General features: G+C 42.7%; 2 protein-coding genes across 4 annotated transcripts in view; both read left to right on the top strand.

The window, feature by feature from the left end:
• LOC308590568 (phospholipase A2 inhibitor gamma subunit B-like) overlaps positions 1-21406 on the top strand; it is a 59295-nt gene that overhangs the window by 20042 nt on the left and 17847 nt on the right. The window lies entirely within an intron of this gene.
• LOC308590565 (phospholipase A2 inhibitor gamma subunit A2-like) lies at positions 5527-17135 on the top strand. 3 transcript variants are annotated; one of them, XR_014009792.1, is made up of 4 exons: positions 5527-5551; positions 11907-12053; positions 16267-16398; positions 16710-17135. XR_014009792.1 is itself a non-coding variant. In XM_081200715.1 (4 exons), exons 1-4 carry the CDS (start codon positions 10705-10707, stop codon positions 16871-16873), a joined length of 600 nt encoding a protein of 199 aa, XP_081056841.1. In that variant the 5' UTR covers positions 10486-10704; the 3' UTR covers positions 16874-17135. The 3 variants fall into 3 exon arrangements, 1 of the variants encoding a protein (XP_081056841.1); XR_014009793.1 differs by lacking the exon at positions 5527-5551 and adding an exon at positions 10325-10477 and having other exon boundaries at positions 11919-12053; XM_081200715.1 differs by lacking the exon at positions 5527-5551 and adding an exon at positions 10486-10861.

Genomic DNA, 21406 nt, shown 5'->3' on the forward strand with positions numbered 1-21406 from the left:
GGCTGGCATTGTGGGACTCAACACGCAATTGACTAACTTTTAACACTTACTGGATCCAGGGAATATATGGGTCTGGCATACATCTTAGAACCCCCTTGTTCCGTCTCTTGGCTTAAAAACAATGATAGTTTAATAGTTTGTAACATTTTATTACCATCATGCTTGTCAATTAAAGACTTTTCACAGTTTGCTATTTCTTTTAATATGTCTTTTGATCTTTCACCTTTTTTGACACGCACTTTGCTGCATGAAGGAGCCTCTAATAATCATATTCCTAGCATCCCATACTGTATTTAAATCTGTACCTTTCTCTATATTTAACTCAAAGAAGTCAGTCAAACATTAAAATCCCCTTTGCATTATCCCAGTCTTTCTAAAAAGCTGTCATTCAGCTTCCATCTAAAAGTGGTATTTTGTTGGCCTTTAATAATACTAAATATCAAATTTTGATCTGATAAAGTTCTCAGTTGTATTTCAGTGTTCTTAAAACCAGATACTGTGGACTTTGATACCCATAACATGTCTATTCTTCCAAGGCTCTTTCCTGGAGGAAGCTGGACCAAGAGGAGGCAGGTGATCAGGAGTGTCTTAAACATTCTGGAAAGCTGACGAGTCAGGAAGAGCAGTGGGCCATACAGGGAAGCACGAAAAGGCTTAGTTGGAGGAAAGTATAGGCCACGACAAGGAGCACTTTGCCAGCACCCAGGGACAATGGGTTCAGCACAGTGAACTGCTAGAATTCTAATTGCACTATACCAGAATTTAAAGCACAGTGCTGAAAGCAAATTAAATCTCTTTCCCCTCCCAAGAACTCCAAGGACACGTCCCTCCTAATCTGTGCCAGCCTCAGTTTCACCACCCTGGGGAAACCCACAGGTTATGCAAGAATTCAAAGCTGAGCACAAAAATTGGATTAGGTTTCTGGACCTCAAGCAATTTTGCCAGATTTCACTAAGAGTTAGTGGTATGAAACTTATTGTGAGGGGGAGACAGGTGTTCCAGCAATGTATTTCAACCATGTGCCTTAAAGTCCTAGGAGTCCTAGGAAAACATGCAGTCCATAATCATCATGCCTTTGTCTCTGACACAGGTAAAAGGTAAGAGTGAAAGGACCCCTGGATGGTTAAGTTTAGTCAAAGGTGACTATGGGATGCAGCACTCATTTCACTTCAGGACAAGGAAGCTGGCATTTGTCTGCAGACAGCTTTCCCCTTCTGGCACAATGGGACACTGTGAAAGACATCAAAATTGCTTTATCTCTCTGTCTTCTCTTACCTTGCTGCTTTAACATCTTGCTTGCATCACCGCAAAACTCTGCTCTCACCTCTGGCTTTGTTTCTTGAGGGAGGGAGCCCCACCCATTTTCTGTCTTGCACAGAGCCCCTTAATACCCCATCAGCTCACCAGGAACATGGTTTGACTATTCCACGAATTAGAAGGGCTGATTAACCTTTAACACTTACTGGATCCAGGGAATAGATGGCTCTGGCATACATCTTAGAACCCCCTTCCTCCCACCCCCCCAAAAAAAAAATCTCATAACAATATATTTATTTATTGTCTTGTCCCCTGATGGGTCTCAAGATGGTTTACAGACAAAAATATTAACCATAAAAATCAAAGATAAAAAGCATGAACAACAATTAAATATTGATAAAATTAAACATTGATCGAATTAAACAATATACAAACAATCAGAAGTGGGGAAAGTGGTGTTGCTGTCAAGTCCTGCTTTTAGGCTTTGCATAGGCATCTGTTTGGCCATTGTGAGAGCAGGGCCTCGTTCAGCAGGTTCATTTAAGCTCTGTCAGTTGAAGTTCATGGGAAATCTAACATCAGCCAAAATCTTAATTGCTTCAAAATGCTGCTCACTTGGTGTACCTTCTGAAGAGGAGTGGATTTATAATGTACTTCTTGAAGAAATGTGGTTTGACAATTTGGTCTAAAATCAGAAGTCTGCTCTTTTGGTTGAAAAAAGGAAGCCAAAAGACAGAGAAGATATGGAGCCCTTTTGTAATCTATTTCAGGACAGGAGAACATCCGGCATAGGGGCCAAAGCAGCCCCTGCATGCCTCTCCAAAGGGCCCAGGGGAAGGGATAGCAGGTGGTACATTATAGCTGTGCTTGGGGTCAAACAGGAAACAGGGAGCCAAAGGAGTGGAGCCAAAAATTTACCTGGACATCGGAAAATGCTTGCATATATTGTGTGAAGATTAGAATTTACATTTTTGTGTAATACTACATAAAATACCACGGCACTTCTTCGTCCGTCTGCTTCCTCTTCTGCCAATACGCTCCTGCCTACTTCTCCCAGCCAATCCAGAGAGGCAGCAATGAAGTCCCGCTGAAAGATACTATTCCTTTCTGTGAGGAATAGAACTCAAGCCTATGATAATGGGCAAATATGGCTGGAAAATACAGCAGCGCACAAGCGAAAATACAGAAACAGTGCTTCAGCTTGCGGTTGTCAAACACTCAAGTGATGTGCAAATGATGCCGCTGAATGCATGCCTGAAGTACGAGCCTCTCTTGGAACAATTCAAGCTGTGTACCACCGGTTCAGTTCCAGACCAAAATGGAGCGAATTTACTACAAAACCATATTGGTTGTTCTCTTCATGTTATGTCTGAAACAAAATGGTTGACTGTGTAAAGCCTTCTGCATCTCACTTGACTGTCACTTGACTGGTCACTTACCATCAGCTGTGGTGAGGACTGAAGGGCCTGCCCCTCGCAAGGCCTTCACCATCTGGCCTACAGGGCAGGGCCCAGGCCCTTGCACTCCAGCTATAAAAACTCCTGCTGCAGTGAGGACAGGACCTTCGACTGTGGTGAGGACTGCAGGGTCTGTTCCCTTTGTAAGGCCATTACCAGCTGACCTATGAGGTGGAACCAGACTCATGTGAATGAACTCTTTGGGCAGGGCTTGGCCGCGGCGGCCGGGGAGGGGGGCGGTTCTGCTATTGTTTCCCTGCTCCAAGTTTCTAATTTGTTTAAAACATTCTCAAGCAGCTTTTAATTTGTGGGGTTTAAAAATTCAGCTGCTTTGTTTTGCAGGATACATTCTGTAAAAGGATTGTATATTACAAAACTGAACGTGCCAAGTTGGCTGACTCTAGAGACTTTCCTCATACATTGTGGGGAAATTGGGGTGGAGAAGGACTGGAAGGTCATTTGGTGATATTACATCCAAAGGAGATTGATTGTTGTTTCTTAATTGAAGAGTTGTTTCTTAATTGAAGAGGCAGTTGGCAGAAGATCATGTCATTCTAAAAAAAACACATTTTATTAATTTCAGCACTGAAATTTGTGTTCCAAGAAAACACTCTATGCAATTTCTAATTTCATCATTTCCCGCCCCTCACTGGACCAGTTCTTCCCACCTCTACTCCCAGGCCTCCCCGTTTTGGCCTATAAATTCCCCCACATCAGCCTCTTCCTCCACAAGTCACCTGCTGGCTTGTTCTGAGTCTTTCTAAGCTTTTGATCTCTTCAGCGCTATGAAGGCTTTCCTCAGTATCTGCCTTCTCCTGGCCCTGTATCTCCCAGGTGAGTCGGAAGCTGAAAACCTGGATTCTTCTTTTCACTACCTGGGAGGGGATGTGGGGTGGACTAAGCTAGAGAGACTGAGATAGGATCATTGAAGGGGAAAAAAATATGCTGAAAAGATTGGATAAGACCAAGAGCATCTGGGAATCAAAATAGAAAGGAATCTCTGGTAGCAGGGGCGAAACTAGGCTTTATTTCACCCAGGTCAAACACCCAGTTTGGCACACACACCCCACATGCATTTGCACACACATGCACACAGAGGCTGCGAGCCGCAATGGAGCCTCTGGAGGCTTCACCAAGGGCAAAGAACTTGGCTAGTCTTCCCTCCCAGCAATGGCACTGCCTGTTAGTGCTTCCTGTGCTGATGTGGTTGCTCTGTTTGGGCTTGTTACACTTCTCATGAGACTGGGCCACCTGCCCATTACTTCCAGCAGAAGTGAGCAATTCATGGCTTATGGACCTCATGTCAGCTGCAATCGGTTGTCTATGTCACATACCTGCGGACTGACCCCTTGTCCTGTTTCAGTAACTGTGCTTCCCTCAGTTGGCCAAGCAGGTGTTTGACAGGGCAGATGAGCACACATTTGATTGTGATGAAGGTGGATGGGGAAGGCTTTCCTGGTGCACCTTTCTCCCCATTGCCCTCATGCTCTGCTTATGCTCTGGGCTGGTGGTAGCACACTTCCTAGCACCAATAATGTGGGCTGTGTGCAGCAGTGTGTTATGGGACTTTTGAAATTGCACTGTACAACTTAATGCCCATTTGACTGGTGCAGGAAAGAAGGGGAAACCACACAGTCAATTATCTGGGCAACAGGGAGAGGTAAGGTGGAATGTGCTGCAATGGGGGAAGGAGATGCCATTGCTTTGGTGTGGGGATGGATGAATCACCATAAAGCTATTTCTCTGTCTGTCACAGTGAGTGGGTATGTTTGGGTGTGAGAAATGGGGGGAAGGTGTGTATATGTATACATGCATCTTCCAACCCACTGCTTGTGGATCCTGAAAACCAATAGGTTTGCTGTATGATAAAGTGTCATTTGACCCTTTAATGAGTTCCCTTTTCCCTCCTCTAAAAGCTGAACAAGACACTTTAAATAAGAAATAACTTTTACTTTGTGTAAATAAGAAATAACTTTTACTTTGTGTGCTTGCACGTACAGATTAATATGCACAATGTAGGAAAATGTTGTTAATACATATTATATAGATGATTTGTTTCTAACATAAATACTGTTAGAGATAAACTGAGGCTGATAGCAGTACAGTGGTGCCTCGCAAGACGAAAAGAATCCGTTCTCTTCGTCTAGCGGTTTTTTCGTCTTGCAAAGCAAGCCCATTGACAGATTAGCGGATTAGCGCTATTAGTGGCTTATCAGCTTATCGGATCAGCTGATAAGCGGCTTAGTGGCTTAGGAAAAGGGGGGAGGGGGAAAAATCCCACAGGAACTCGCAAGACATTTTTGCCTTGCGAAGTAAGCCCATGGGAGATTTGTTTTGTGAAGCACCTCCAAAACGGAAAACCCTTTCGTCTAGTGGGTTTTCCGTCTTGCGAGGCATTCGTCTTGCAGGGCACCACTGTACACCACTTCTGCTGCTCTCATACAGAAGATGGTTAATAAGGGCCACTGCTGTACCACCTGACATAACTGTCTCAAACGTATGACATTACAGAGTTCTACAGACCTTTTGAGCATTAGTTAGTGTTTTGGTTGCTTTCATCCCACATGACCCACTATTGCAAGTGGATCCTGAGTTGATGAAAGCTGCTCCTATTTCGTTTGTTGGATTATATCCAGTAAAAGTTTAGCTCATGGTCATATTTCTAACCGTGAATGTAGATGCCGTTTCTCATGGAATGAGCAACTTTGTGGTGCCACTGAATGTTTCTTCATCTCTCCTCACAGAAGTGGCAAATCTATTCTGTGCCGAAGATTACCATGATTTATGCAACATTGACGACGGCTTTTGCTTTCAACATCATATTGATGGCTTTTTAAGTGAGTATGTCTTTTCTGTTTAATTAAAATTGGGTGTGTAGGTCCACCATTTGGTCCCTGAAGTATCTAGGGGTGACCTTTCATGCATTCAGGTGAATCATTAAGTGCTGGACAACCAAAGAACAGGAGATGAATTGAGGTGAGTGTATACGTGAACCAGGCCTGTGATTCTCCCCAGAAGACCCTGTGGAGTCTGTTGACATATAATGGTCTTGCTTTCTTCAAGGGATTTGAGTACATCTGGAAGATTTCTCTTTCTGGGGCCCAAGAAATTCTGCCAGGAAACATGCTGTGAAGAAAGAGCCTGAGCTGCACATCAATTCTGAGTCAAGCCTCTTCTTAGCAAAGAGGATACTTAAAGGGCCTGTTTGAGGGACCAGAGAAACTTGATCAGAAATAGCTAAGGCTTGTCCGTTCCCATAAGAGAGGAGTGGGTCTTTAAAAAACTGAGCTGCTTCTTGCAGTTTGTTCCCCTTCCAACAGGAGGGGATCCAGTTGCCTTTCCAGCACTGTGGTTCCAAGATGGAATCTTCTAAAAATTGATGATTCTTTGTGAGTAAACCTGAACAACAAGTGATGTGCTTTGGTTAAGATTGGTTTAGTTTAGAGCCACAGTGCTTGGGTTTATTTTGTATTCTGCCTTGACTTTCTTCATGTTTCCCTTTTACCTTAATTCCTAGTAGGTTTCTCAAATTGACTGCTGAAGTGTACATGTCTTTCAATTTCGGGGTTTTAGAATCCACACATGACTAGAACCTACTGTGAGTTTAGGATAAGAGATGTAGGTGACCAGCACACTCTTCTGAGTCCTGGGAGACTCAGAAAGAGTATGGGATGCCACTGCCCTTTGAGACAAACCACAAAGATGCAGGGCAATCAGAGGAGTGTTGTAGTGCTGGCTTCAAACCTTTGAAAAAGTGATTGGTTTAGTGTACTCCAAGTTTTCTCCCAACTGGGACTGCAAGAGTAAGTGAGAGTGTGGTGACAGCAACTACTGGAGATTAAGGATCTACTGGCTGTGCTGCAGGGCTGTTGTGTTGCTGTTGGCCAACACAAAACGTATTAGAGCCTTTCTTGGGAACCCCTCCACTGCCACACATACCACGACAACACACCTTGTTATTTGCTTGCATACAACATAGTGCTGTAACACACCTCTGTATTTTATTTGCGCATGTGTGCAGTTTTGTTGTTTTGAGTCACATTCCATAACATTTAGAGAGTGCCAAGAAAGTGACATAACTGGGAGTGTGATAGCACTAATCTATGCAAATAGTAATGCATTTCATAGAATCATAGAATCATAGAATCATAGAGTTGGAAGAGACCACAAGGGCCATCGAGTCCAACCCCCTGCCAAGCAGGAAACACCATCAGAGCACTCCTGACATATGGTTGTCAAGCCTCTGCTTAAAGACCTCCAAAGTAGGAGACTCCACCACACTCCTTGGCAGCAAATTCCACTGTCGAACAGCTCTTACTGTCAGGAAGTTCTTCCTAATGTTTAGGTGGAATCTTCTTTCTTGTAGTTTGGATCCATTGCTCCGTGTCCGCTTCTCAGGAGCAGCAGAAAACAACCTTTCTCCCTCCTCTATGTGACATCCTTTTATATATTGGAACATGGCTATCATATCACCCCTTAACCTCCTCTTCTCCAGGCTAAACATGCCCAGCTCCCTTAGCCGTTCCTCATAAGGCATCGTTTCCAGGCCTTTGACCATTTTGGTTGCCCTCCTCTGGACACGTTCCAGTTTGTCAGTGTCCTTCTTGAATTGTGGTGCCCAGAACTGGACACAGTACTCCAGGTGTGGTCTGACCAGAGCAGAATACAGTGGCACTATTACTTCCCTTGATCTAGATGCTATACTCCTATTGATGCAGCCCAGAATTGCATTGGCTTTTTTAGCTGCCGCGTCACACTGTTGGCTCATGTCAAGTTTGTGGTCAACCAAGACTCCTAGATCCTTTTCACATGTACTGCTCTCAAGCCAGGTGTCACCCATCTTGTATTTGTGCCTCTCATTTTTTTTGCCCAAGTGCAATACTTTACATTTCTCCCTGTTAAAATTCATTTTGTTTGTTTTTGCCCAGTTCTCTAATCTGTCAAGGTCGTTTTGAAGTGTGATCCTGTCCTCTGGGGTGTTAGCCACCCCTCCCAGTTTGGTGTCATCTGCAAATTTGATCAGGATGCCCTTGAGTCCATCATCCAAGTCGTTGATAAAGATGTTAAATAAGACCGGGCCCAAGACAGAACCCTGTGGCACCCCACTAGTCACTCTTCTCCAGGATGAAGAGGAACCATTGATGAGCACCCTTTGGGTTCGGTCAGTCAGCCAGTTACAAATCCACTGAGTGGTAGCAGAGTCAAGACCGCATTTTACCAGCTTCTTTACAAGAATATCATGGGGCACCTTGTCAAATGCCTTACTGAAATCAAGGTAGGCTATATCCACTGAGTTCCCTTCATCTACCAGGCTTGTAATTCTGTCAAAAAATGAGATCAGGTTAGTCTGACATGACTTATTTTTCAGAAATCCATGCTGACTATTGGTGATCACAGCATTCCTTTCTAGGTGCTCACAGACTGTTTGCTTAATGATCTGCTCCAGAATCTTCCCTGCTATTGATGTCAGACTGACTGGGCGGTAATTATTTGGGTCCTCTCTTTTCCCCTTTTTGAAAATAGGGACAACATTTGCCCTCCTCCAGTCTGCCGGGACTTCGCCTGTTCTCCAGGATTTCTCGAAGATGACTGCCAGTGGTTCTGAGATCACATCTGCCAGTTCTTTTAATACTCTTGGATGCAGTTCATCTGGCCCTGGAGACTTGCATACATCTAAACTAGCCAAATATTCTTGTACTGTCTCCTTAGTTATTCTGGGCTGTGTTTCCTTTGCTGAATCATTTGCTCCAAATTCTTCAGGTCGGGCATTGTTTTCTTTATCGGAGAAGACTGAGGCAAAGAAGGCATTGAGGAGTTCAGCCCTTTCTGTGTCCCCTGTTTGCATTTCACCATCTTCTCCTCTGAGTGACCCCACTGTTTCTTTGTTCTTCCTTTTGCTACGAACATACCCATAAAAGCCTTTTTTGTTGCTTTTAACCTCTCTAGCAAGCCTGAGTTCATTCTGTGCTTTAGCTTTTCTGACTTTGTGTCTACATGTGCTGGCTATTTGTTTGAATTCCTCTTTGGTGGTTTCCCCCCTTTTCCATTTTTTGTACACATCCTTTTTAAATCTTAATTCAGTTAAAAGTTCTTTAGATAGCCACCCTGGCTTCTTTAGGCACCTTCCATCTTTCCGTCTCATTGGTATTGCCTGACGTTGTGCTTTTACTATCTCCCTCTTAACAAACTCCCAGCCATCATGAACTCCCTTTCCTTTTAGTATTGCTGTCCATGGGATCTCACCCAGCACTTCCCTAAGTTTTATGAAGTCGGCTTTCTTAAAGTCAAGAAATTGAGTCCTAGTATGCTTGGCTGCTCCTTTCCGCTGTATAGTAAACTTCAGAAGAGCATGATCACTCGCGCCTAATGATCCTTCCACTTCTACCCCACTAACCAGGTCATCAACATTGGTTAGGACCAGATCTAAAATGGCTGTTCCTCTTGTTGCTTCTCCCACTTTCTGGACAATGAAGTTGTCTGCAAGGCCAGTGAGGAATCTGTTTGACCTTATGCTCTTGGCTGAGTTTGACGTCCAACAAATATCCGGGTAATTGAAGTCCCCCATTACTACTATCTCCCTTCCTTTTGCATGCTTGGCCATCTGTTCCAGGAAGGCATCATCTATGTCCTCCGTTTGGCTTGGGGATCTATAGTAAACTCCCACAATGAGGTCTCTGTTATTCTTCTCTCCCTTAATTTTGACCCAAATGCTCTCACTTTGGCTTTGAGGTTCTAAATCTTGGATCTCTTCACAGGTATACACATCCCTGACATATAACGCCACTCCACCTCCTTTCTTGTCTGGTCTGTTTCTCTGAAATAGATTGTATCCCCCCATTATTACATTCCAATCGTGGGACTTATCCCACCAGGTTTCAGTGATGCCTATTATGTCATATTTAGTTTGCTGTACCAAGAGCTCAAGCTCATCTTGTTTATTTCCCATGCTTTGCGCATTAGTGTACAGACATTGAAGTCCATTAATCATTCCCCCGTGTCTCTTATTTAAGGATTTTTTCCTCCCACCACTAGGTCCGCGTGCTGTTTGCTCCATTTGGTCTATGACATTTGGATGATCATCTTCATTAATTGATAGACTCCTACCTTCAGGAGCACTGTCTCCCTCCCCCACATTAGTCAGTTTAAAGCCCTCCTGATGAGGTTTCTGAGATTTTTGGCAGAATTCATGTTGTTCATTGAAATGAAAGAGGGTTTATACATTACATTGTTTCGGTGATATAATACCTGCTCACACGAAGACAGGAAGCGGAAGCTACCTCCTGCAGACTCAAACCCTTGGTCCATCTTTATATTGTCTAAACCAATTGGCATGAGGTGTCTACTGTCTATTGGTAATTTCCCCCATCCATACCTGGAGATGTTAGTCATTGAATCTGGGACCTTAGGCATCCAATGCAAATGATCTACTAGTGAGTTAGGGCCCTTCCTCTGTAACTTAATAGAGTGCGTAATTTGTCAGCTATGGACTTTAGACAGGGCAGCCGATTACTGTTAACATGCTTTCTGTGAATATTCTCTGGCCTTTGCCTCACGCCTCCCTCCTCAACTGATATTCCCAACTGCCATGTATGATAATTCCTCACTGACAGTTAAATACCAACTGATAAGAAACATAAGCCTATCGGGGTCTGCTGTTTCCTTGACCAACCAGAATTAAATGACCTGAACCCAGCCCTTTGAAGCAAGATTCAAAGTCATCTTCTCTCTGTCTCCAAAGCAGCTGCTGCCAATTAGGCAGTGATGTAGCGTGGGGGGGGGGACATTGCCCTCGGCACATTTTTTCAAGTGGGTGCCACCATGTACTGCCACTATAGCTCCCGCATTGAGGGAACCCACCACCGGGCTCACCTTTGGGGCTGGAGTGTGGGTGGCAGCAGCAGCCGGTCCATTCCTTGGGAGCAGAAGCGTTGGAGAGGTGGTGATATTGCAGCCGAGGGAGGAACGAACTCCATCTGCCACTGTGCCTTGCATGGCTGTTGGAGGTCATTTCTCCCTCAGTATGTGGGGCTACTGGGGTGCTGTGGTGGGCTCCTTCATCTTCCGCATCCCTCTCCCAGTCTGCCGTGCCCTCCGGTGCTCACAGATACACACGCTGGGCACCATGGGCTCAAGCAATGTCATGGCAAGTAGGTCTGCAATATTATAATACCATACTTCCTCAAACCCTGACAGGCACACTCTGACATTTCACACAAATCTCTTCTTTTAAAAAACAAAGCCAACATGAACAGAACATTTCCTCTTAGAAGGTTACATGCATCAACCACTAGATCCTCCTGGAAAAGCTATCTGAGCTGTGGGTGGATGGTAGTGCTTTGTAATCATTCTGGCTGTTTTCAGTGGGTGATTTTCAACTCTATAGAGACTTGTACCTGAGTGACAGGCCATAATGATAAACAGGAACGTAAAGTTGCTGGAGCATCGTGAGTTAAGTGAATTAACCAACCTGATATAGTTTGCAAATTGAGGCAAAGAAGCAGTAGGGATGTTGAGTTTGGGAGCTCTGCAGTCCCCAATTCCCACCCCCCAAGACATTTTCTTGTTGCAACAGTTATCAACTGATGTGCTAAATGCTGTGTGATTTTTAATTGTACTTTTCTTATTGCCTTTAATCCTTTCATTGTATTTTATTTTCTCCTACAAACTTGGCCTGTGAAGTGAACATTCACCACCTCCATACTAGCCTTCTCTTTTTCCAGGGTTGCCAGTTTTTCTTACCATCTTATTTATTTATTTAATTTCTATACCACCCTTCATCCGAGGATCACAGGGCGGTTTACAGTATAAAAACACAAAAATGCATAGCATAGTAATATATTCTTTTTCTGCCTCTTAAAAATATAGTATATGGCATATTCTTGAGTGGGCCTCTGAAACAACTAACTGATTATTAGGTAGAGATGGATGGTAGATTAGCCTGTTCGGAGCCCTTAGCAAAAACAAGTCTGCCTTGACCCATTTATGTGCAATTTTTAAAGGAAATATCCTAGAACATTTACATGGTTTTGGAGAAGAAAATATGTTGTACTCATTGGTTGATTCCTAATGAAATGACCCAGTCACCCATTTGAAAAAAAAAAAAAAAATGTTTAAAAAAATCATCTAGATTTCAGTAAGGAGAGATGTGATTTGAATTTTTGCAGATTTAGTCTTTCCAATTCTCACTTACAGATGGGTCTCAAGTAGAATCCAATTTTAAAATCGGATGTGCTACAAATTGTCCCTCAACGAATTACAGCTTCTCCATATTTGAAGGTTACTTAAAGAGTAACATCGACTGCTGCCAAGATGACTTTTGCAACGCAAGACAGATTGACCGTAAGTAGCTGCATTCTTTTAGATTTATATATCTCTATGTATCCCTGAGCATGAATAGCATTGAGGTTTCCCATTTCCCCATTGGTTGCTCATAGACAAATGATACTGTTCCAGTGCAATAACCATCTTCCTAGTTTACATGGTAAATGATTAGAATCAGCATCACCATCTGTGTCTCAAGGGGGAAGCAAGTGTCCTGTCTGAAGCACTTATTGACAAAGAGCTTCAAATGACCCCTGGGTGATTCTTCATTTATTGGCGGATTGGGGAGCGATAGAGAGATGAATAACCACTAAAACATCTGACAGTGGGTGCCATTTGCGGACCAGTGCGCAGCACTCCCGATCTCCCTAGAGAGAAGCCAGTTGGCCTGAGCTGGCCTGCCTTCCAATAGTCACGGACCGTCGGGCTTCCTGCCAAACCCCTATTTAAACCAGCCAATCTGTGGTGTCACTTAGGGCCGGGCCAAGTGAGCGGACCGCCAGTGAGAAAATTTCATTCCGGTCTGCTCTGGGGTTTTATAAGTGGGGCGGAGCCAGCGTGAGACGCACAGTCGGTTCCGGAGCTTCACCCACCCAACCCTCTCTTAGATCTCTTCCTTTTGTTTTTGTTTTTTTTAAAAATAATATTTATTAAAGTTTTAATAGTTACAGAAAAAAGAAAAAAGTAACAATAAATAATTAAACAGAACAAAACAATACCTTACAATACATCAAAAATAAAAAGAAAAACAAAAAACAATACAGCAAAACAACAAGAAAAACAAAATCATTTAAAAACACATCCAATATTTCCATATCTTTACCTTTCATTTACTTGTTTCATCGACTTCCTCACACCTCCCTTTTTTGTATTCTTGTTCAATTAGCTATTTCAGCAAGTCCTTTCCATCTTTCTCAATTTTTGTTCTATAATTTATCTTAACACAATCTAACCTTAAATTTTCCACTTTGGCTCATTAACAATCTGTTTTTGCTTAATTCTTTATAACATTTCTGCTAAAGCCATATAACTTCATTCCAGCATCCTTCTAACATTCATTAATTTTGCAATATTTCTGTAAATATACTTTAAATTTTTTCCAATCTTCTTCCACCGACTCTTCTCCCTGGTCTCGGATTCTGCCAGTCATTTCCGCCAATTCCATGTAGTCCATCAGCTTCATCGGCCATTCTTCCCGGGTGGGTAGTTCTTGTGTCTTCCAATGCTTTGCGATAAGTATTCTTGCTGCTGTTGTGGCATACATAAAAAAAAGTTCTATCCTTCTTTGGCACCAATTAGCCAACCATGCCCAGGAGAAAGGCCTCTGGTTTCTTCAGGAAGGTATATTTAAATACCTTTTTCATTTCATTATAAACATCTCCCAGAAATTCTTAATCCTTGGGCATGTCCACCAAAGGTGAAAAAATGTACCTTCAGTCTCATTACATTTCCAGCATTTATTATCGGGCAAATGGTAAATTTTTGCAAGCTTGACTGGTGTCATGTACCACCTGTAAATCATTTTCATTAAATTCTCTTTTAAGGCATTACATGCCGTAAACTTCATACCTGTGGTCCATAACTGTTCCCAGTCAGCCATCATAATGTTATGTCCAACATCTTGTGCCCATTTAATCATGGCAGATTTCACCGTTTCATCCTGAGTATTCCATTTCAACAGCAAGTTATACATTCTTGACAGATTCTTAACTTTGGGGTCTAACAATTCTGTTTCCAATTTTGATTTTTCCACCTGGAAGCCTAGCTTTTTGTCCAAATTATATGCCTCCCTTATTTGATAATAATGGAGCCAGTCTCGCACTCTGTTTTTTAATTTTTCAAAACTCTGCAGTTTTAATCTGTCTCCCTCTTGTTCCAGAATTTCCCAATACTTCGGCCATTTGGCCTCCATATTGAGTTTTTTCTGAGCCTTTGCTTCCATTGGTGACAGCCATCTTGGAGTTTTATTTTCTAGCAAGTCCTTATATCTTATCCAGACATTAAACAGTGCTTTTCTGACAATATGGTTTTTAAACGCTTTGTGTGCTTTAACCTTATCATACCACAAATATGCATGCCAACCAAATACATTGTTAAAGCCTTCCAAATCCAACACATCAGTGTTTTCAAGAAGCATCCATTCTCTCAGCCAACAAAAAGCGGCTGATTCATAATAAAGTTTAAGGTCTGGCAGGGCAAATCCACCTCTTTCTTTAGCATCTGTTAATATATTAAATTTTATTCGAGGCTTCTTGCCCTGCCAGACAAATCTAGAGATGTCTCTCTGCCACTTCTTGAAACAGTCCATTTTGTCCAAAATTTGCAATGTTTGAAACAGAAACAGCAGCCTTGGCAATACGTTCATTTTTATCGCAGCAATTCGGCCTAACAGTGATAACTTCAAATTTGACCATATTTCTAAGTCCTTTTTCACTTCGGTCCAACATTTTTCATAGTTATCCTTAAATAAATTCATGTTCTTAGCAGTCATGTTAACCCCTAAATATTTCACTTTCTTAACCAGTGTTTAGATCTCTTCCTTCTGTGGCAGTTTAACCATTTTCCTTCCAGGTTTATGGGTGTTGCTATCGTCTTATGATGGTTGCTGTTGAAGAGCCAGGAAGGAATTGTCCCTGCTCCGCAGGTTTCACCTTCCCCATAGGAATTGTCACAACACTGGCAGTTTTAGGCCTTGGACAGAAACCTTTATTCGTCATTCTAAGGGGGGGGGGACTGAAGTGGTGACTCACCCCTCCTTGCGATGGCGTTTTCAGGGTTCAGGACTTGTGTGAAGGGGATCACTGGCCATACACTGGTAGGTTGTCGGTGAACTTCCCAAAATTGTGTGGAGAAGTGGGGGCTGGCTATGTAAAGATGCATTTTACAATGCCCCCTCTGATCCAATTAACTCTGCTGTGCCTCAGTTCCCTGGCTGGGGGGCTGAGAGGGATACATGCCCAATGCCTAAGCCAAAGTTTCCTACATGTGAAACTGTGGATAAAGTTGTGGCCATTTTGATCATAATAAATGTTGATGTGTATGATTCATTGCTCTGGGCCTGTCTCCTAGGGGAGAGGGGGGGTCTCTGCCTGGACACACAATACATTTCTTCCTTGCTCCCTACTAGCCCAACTAGAGTCTGGAAAGGGAGACTGTGACCTGGGAAGTAGCGAAATTGTTGTCAAGAATATATGTGTGACTAATGGGTGGCAATTTGTATTATTGTTTTATACGGTTCAGTAAGTGAACCATTTCTTTCTTTCTTCGGTTTTTGGAGTACATTTTTGTTGTGTGGAAGGAGTGACAGGCGATAGGGGATGGTGACTTGAGTAAGAGATGCTGGAGTGACTGGGCAGATTGTGTGCATTTGTGAAACAGAATGGGATCAGTGATAGTGACTGAGTAGCAGGTATTTTATTATTTGTGTGAATGTAGGGCCATAATTTCAGTGTAATGTGTAGTGAGTTGGGAGATGTCTTGGCAAAAGGGTCTCTGAAGAGAGGGAAAGGATCCCTGAATCTAAATATATCTTATTTTTATTTCTTTTGAGATTTGATTGCTTTATTGCATTGCATTGTAGTTATGTGTAAAATTGCTTTTTATTTTATTGTAGTTTCACAGTTTCATACACACACACACACACACACACACACACACACAAACATTTTTAATTGGCAAACCACTTTGAGACTGTATTGTAGTATATAAAACATATATAAATGTATTGAATACAAATAATAATAATAATAATAACAACAACAACAACAACAACAACAACAACAACAACAACAACAACAACAAGCTGGAATTACTATTTTAAAAATGTATATATCTATATGTAGATATCTATGTGTATACCCTTCAGCAATAGGTGACAGCATAGTTTACAACATAGTAACAAAGTAACAAACAACATAATGTAGGGCTGCCAAATGTCTGGGTTTTCCCGGCCATATCCATGTGTTTGTGAGAGGGTGGCGGCAGGAGATGTCCCAATATCCTCTCAATAAATGTTGGAACATATGCCTACCAGGGCTGAGCCTGGCTCACAAGTGGGTGGCCTACCACCTGAAGCCTGTCTGGCTTCTCTCTCCCCAACCCAAGGTAATAACCAGATCTGCATTGTCTGCTTGATTAATGCAACCCTCTGGCAGCATTGTAGAACCAAGGCCTTGGAATTTTTTATGGAGATATGAATCCATGTATTTATTGTATGGATTGCTTTTGGCAGGGCCAGGATATCTTCTCAATGGGCTAAGGTGTCCGTCCTATCATGCTTCTGGCCCAGAAGATTGTCTAAAGTTGAGAAATCTTAGATGTCGTGGTGATGAGACTCGATGCTTTGAGTTTGTCCTTGTTCACAGTAAGTATCACTGCCAACAAATGTGAGGGAGATTAGAAACACAGCTTGCCAGAGTGGGTTGGTTGCTCTCTTATTCTGTTTGCAACTTCCTGCCAGAAAAAAGATTTCATGTTTTGTGGGGAAGGGCAGGGTTTTCCCCCCTGAACATATTACAGTATTATGCAGTATATAGTTGAGCCTATGGAGCGGTGATCCAGAATGCAATATTGAGCCTCTCTCTCTCTGTCTCCCCATCCCAGAATGTGGATTAAGCCTCTCTTGCATAATAACAAAAAAATACACATGTGACCATGCCTCTTTCTCTTTACCAGATGACAGTTCGGTTCCTGATAAGCTTTATAGCGGCTGTGCCACCCCAACTTTTTGTGAGTTGGCTAGGACATCACCGTACAATGACTACCTTTCAGGCACTATAACAGAAGCACGATGCGGTGATACTCTGCCTTCTGGAAAGAAGCTCAACAATGAAGGATAGTTAGGAGAGAAGAATGTCTTCATCATTTTGGATCCCACCACTTGCAGCATCGGTAGAGGTGGAGATTGCCTCTTTGATGGTGGCTTTGCAGAGTTTCTGGAATTCACAGGACTCCTGTGTCTTTTATCTGGCATTTGGTGGAGGCTGAATGGGATGCAGGGCATAGAGAAATGTGGGGCTTGGGAGCTATGTCTCATGATATGGTTTATGGGTTAATTTTTCCTTCCTTCATAATCAAAATAAACTGGTGTGGCAAATAAAATTGTGCTGTGTTTCTGAATTTATCAAATTTACAATATTTAGCAGTGGTGGCAGTGAAGGACAGAGTCTTTAGAAGGAACAAATGGATAATTATTAGTTAATAAAATTACTAATAACTAATTGCATTATGTTTCTGGAAGCCCAGGCCAATTTTCCAGATTTCCCTGAGAATCAGCAGCATAAAATTCAATGGGAGGGGATTGAGGTATCTGTTCACAGTTTCCTTTGCGAAACAGTAATAACATGAACAATGACTCAATTTGTAGATTTCCTCACTTCCTCATCATGAGGAGGATAATGGTATAATGTTGTTATCTAATTGCCTCTTGAAGCTTAGATAATTCTCTTTGTTTCTTTTAAAAATGAGAATCTAAATTGGGACTTCCAGATGCTGCGAATCATGATGGAGGGGGCAGGGAGAGTGCCATTCTGATAGTGTCCCTCCTCCATCACCCATTTGGCCAAAAAATAAGTTAGTAAACATCATCTAGATTTCAGAAAGGAGAGAACTGATGAGAATTTTTGCAGATGTAGTTATTTATTTCTTCTCTATCACAGATGGGTCTAAAACACATGGCAAGTATGACATGGGATGTGCTACAAATTGTCCCTTAACGAATTACAGTTTCACTGTATCACAAGATTTCTTGTGATAGTGATTGTGATAGTGTCCCTCCTCCGTCACCATCTTCGTCGTCTTCATCACCATCACCTTCTTATTTAGACATGTTAGTTGCTTGGTACTTGAAGGTCTCTAAGTAATTGTTGTTAAAATTTATTTACCACCCTATATCCAGAGGTCTCAGGGCGGTTCACAGAATATAAAACCACAAAATACACACAAAAAAAACCAACCCAATAACTCCCCCAACACATTTTAAAAGGGCATAGGATGCCAATCAAACAAAGGCTTGGTTAAAGAGGAACATTTTTACCTGGTGCCTAAAGGCATATAATGAAGACCGCAAGCAAACCTCCCTTGCAAGCATTCCACAAGTGGAGAATTACTGCAGAAAAGGCCCTTTTTTGTATTGCCAGGCTCCAGACCTCTTGAGGATGAGACACGTGAAGAAGGGCCTCAGAAGATCATCTCAAGATCTGAGTGGGTTCATATGGAAAGTTGCACTCCTTTTTTAAGGCTTTAGAGGTCAAAACCATCACTTTGAATTGAGCCCAGAAACTAATTGGTAGCCAGTGCAGTCAGGCCAGGATCAGTGTTGTGGTAATGATGCACCCCTACACTACCTTGTCTGTTACCCAGGTGAGGAACCACCACCTTTTGAATAAACCACAGAACCAAGGAAACAATTCTCAAGTCCAGCATCAATATTTAAGGATCCAGCATTTATTATAGCTATTCACCTCTACACCACCTTGTTCATTACCCAGGTGAGGAACAACCACCTTTTGAATAGACCACAGAACCAAGGGAACTATTTTCAAGTCTAGCATCCAGATTTAAGGACCCAGCATTTAGTATAGCTATTGCAACAGGACAGAGCTCACTCAACTCAAGGTGCCAGTTGCGAAGGTCTGCCCCGAGGCACCTCAGAACAAAAGCTTATATAGTAGTTCTCAAACAGCCAACAAAGAGTCATAAAACATCTTCACATACATCAGGAAAGGTTAGAGGTCTGGAGAAATAACACATTTATGGCTCCATACTGGTATCTTCACCCCTCCAATCACCTTGGAGTGGCCTCACTGCTCCCAGACCATTTGACCATTTTAGGTTTTGGATGTCCAGCATTACCCTGGCAACTTAGCATTCAGTGAGGGAAGAACATCATAAAATCCTCTTCCTGGGTCTCAGAAAACTTCTAGGGTCGCTGATATATAGTCTTGTGCTAAAACATGCTGCCATTTGTACCACTTTCAGGGGTAGATAAGGAGACATGGAATGCAATGTAGGAGGGAGAGACTCACAAATGCAGAACACACAAAAATCAAGCTAATACATTCTTTTTTTCATGTATTTTTTATTAAACATTTCTTGGTTTACAAAAGTATGTACAATGTCTCTTTTTTCAAGTTACATTTTCTACAGATCCGTTTCATTTGTTGAGACATTAGTGTTACATTAGGAAGAAAAGGGGGGAAGAGGTTGTTGGGATTTTTATATCTCACCAGCTGTGAAGAGCAGCTACATTGCTGACATCATGTGATGTCTCTGAGCGTGAGACAGGAAGTCTCTGCTAGTTCTCCTGTAACCGGAGAGTTACTTTCACCTCTGAGTTGAAGTGTGAGTCGAGTCATAGACTCTTGTGTTTGCTGCTCAGGAAAGCAGTCATGCTTGTAAGAGCTGCGTGTATAGTCTTAATAAAGTAGTGAGTAGACTACGGACTGTCTCTTTCTTCTGTGATTGGATGCCAGAAGATTAGTGTGCTCTTCTCAGGATGGAGGGGTCGCTTATTACCAGTCTCTCTGGACTGAAGACAGCTTTCTAACAAGCTGTCATTCAGCTTCCATCTAAAAGTGGTATTTGGTTGGCCTTTCATAATAGTAAATATTAGATTATGATCTGATAAAGTTCTCAGTTGCATTTCAGTGTTCTTAGAACAGATACTGTTGACTTTGATACCCATAATATGTCTATTCTTCCGAGGCTCTTTCCTGGAGGAAGCTGGACCAAGAGGAGGCAGGTGATACGAGTGTCTTAATCATTCTAGAAAGATTAGATTAGATTAGATTAGATAAATTTATTGTCATTGTCCGTATATACACAGTATACACAACAACGAAAATCAAACACCCACCCAAAGACCGGGTTCACATATACATTTGCACGTATCTCCGACACTCTCATCCTATTCAAACATAATCTATAAAAACATAAAATCCAGAATATAACATAACCTATTAAGGCATAACATAACCTAAAACCTAAAACATAACCTAAATCCTATCTCATTCCTTCCTACTCTCTGAAGAGCTGAAGAGTCTTTCCAATTTTTGCCACAATGCGTGTCTTGGGACCATATCAAAAGCTGACTTTAGATCGATGAAAGCAACATATAATTTTTGCTTCAAATTATGGATGTATTTACATAGCAGAAAGTTCAGCACAAAGCACTGGTCCAATGTGGATTTCCCTCTTTGGAAACCTGCCTGGACTTCAGATATCATCTTATTTGTATCTGCCCATTCTTCTAGTCTCCCAAGAAGGAGCCTGACATATAGTTTGGAGGCTACATCTAACAAACTAATGGGTCTCTTATTGGCAGGGTTTTTCTTATCGCCCTTTTTATATATTGGGGCAATTATACTCAACTTCCACCCTTCAGGTATATGACCTGAGCTGTTAATCTATGAAAACAATTTTGCAAAAATGGGTGACCAGAAATCAGGTCTTATCTTATAGATCTCCATTGGGATCATGTCTTCTCCTGGAGCTTTATTAGCTAGTTGGCTTGCGATTAGCCTCTTAATCTGATTGGGCGTGACGTCTGGCCATTCTGGCAGTTCTGATAACTGAGTATAGTAAACTTGTGGGGGTAGGTCAGGACAGGGGCCATATATTTCTGTAAAATATGTCACCCAATCCTTTCCTTGGACAGATGCTTCTAATGAGTAGCCCAGCCCATTTGTGCCAAAATTTCCGTGAGCCCATTTGAAGTGCTGCATCTCCCAATTCTTTCCACTGTTGTTCATAATTGTCAGAGCTGCCCTAGGTCCCAGCTCACAAAGGACCAACGCCACTTCGTTGTTATATAAAACAGTCTTTATTGAAGCTCAGTTTCGCTTTCACAGCCACGGCGCGCAGCTCTACGTCTCAAACTCTAGACCGCCGAAGCTCCGTCTGAGTCTCCTCCCCCCAGACACCAGTTTAAGACTCTAGCCTTGCTCCACCTCTTCCTTTGCTCTTTCCTCCTCTGGGTCCGCCTGTCCGCTGGGGTCTTCCCCTTCCTAGACTCTTCTGACGCTGAGTCCCCTGAGTCTTCCCCCTGCCTCCGGCGGGCTTTAGGACCTGGTTCCCAAGCCGGGTTTTCTGCTGTCCCACGAGCCTGTACATTCGAACTTGGCGCGCGCGCCCAGCCGGTCACCTTCCTCCTGACCGTTACACTGCTCCTGTCACTGCTTCCCCCTTCGGGGAGGCTAGCTGGATCTGACCTCCCCTCCGTTCCCCCGCTTTCCAATAGCGGCGTGGTAAGCCCTGACTCATCTTCTCTCCCTGCTGGAGGAGACGCTGGCCCTGACACATGGGGCTCTTCCCCCCCGCTACGCTCTGGTGGGGAAGCTGGTCCTGATCTCCCGCTGCTGCTTTGGGAGTCC

The sequence above is a fragment of the Podarcis bocagei genome (assembly GCF_964188305.1).
Source record: "Podarcis bocagei genome assembly, chromosome: 7".
Classification (NCBI taxonomy): Eukaryota; Metazoa; Chordata; class Lepidosauria; order Squamata; family Lacertidae; genus Podarcis; species Podarcis bocagei.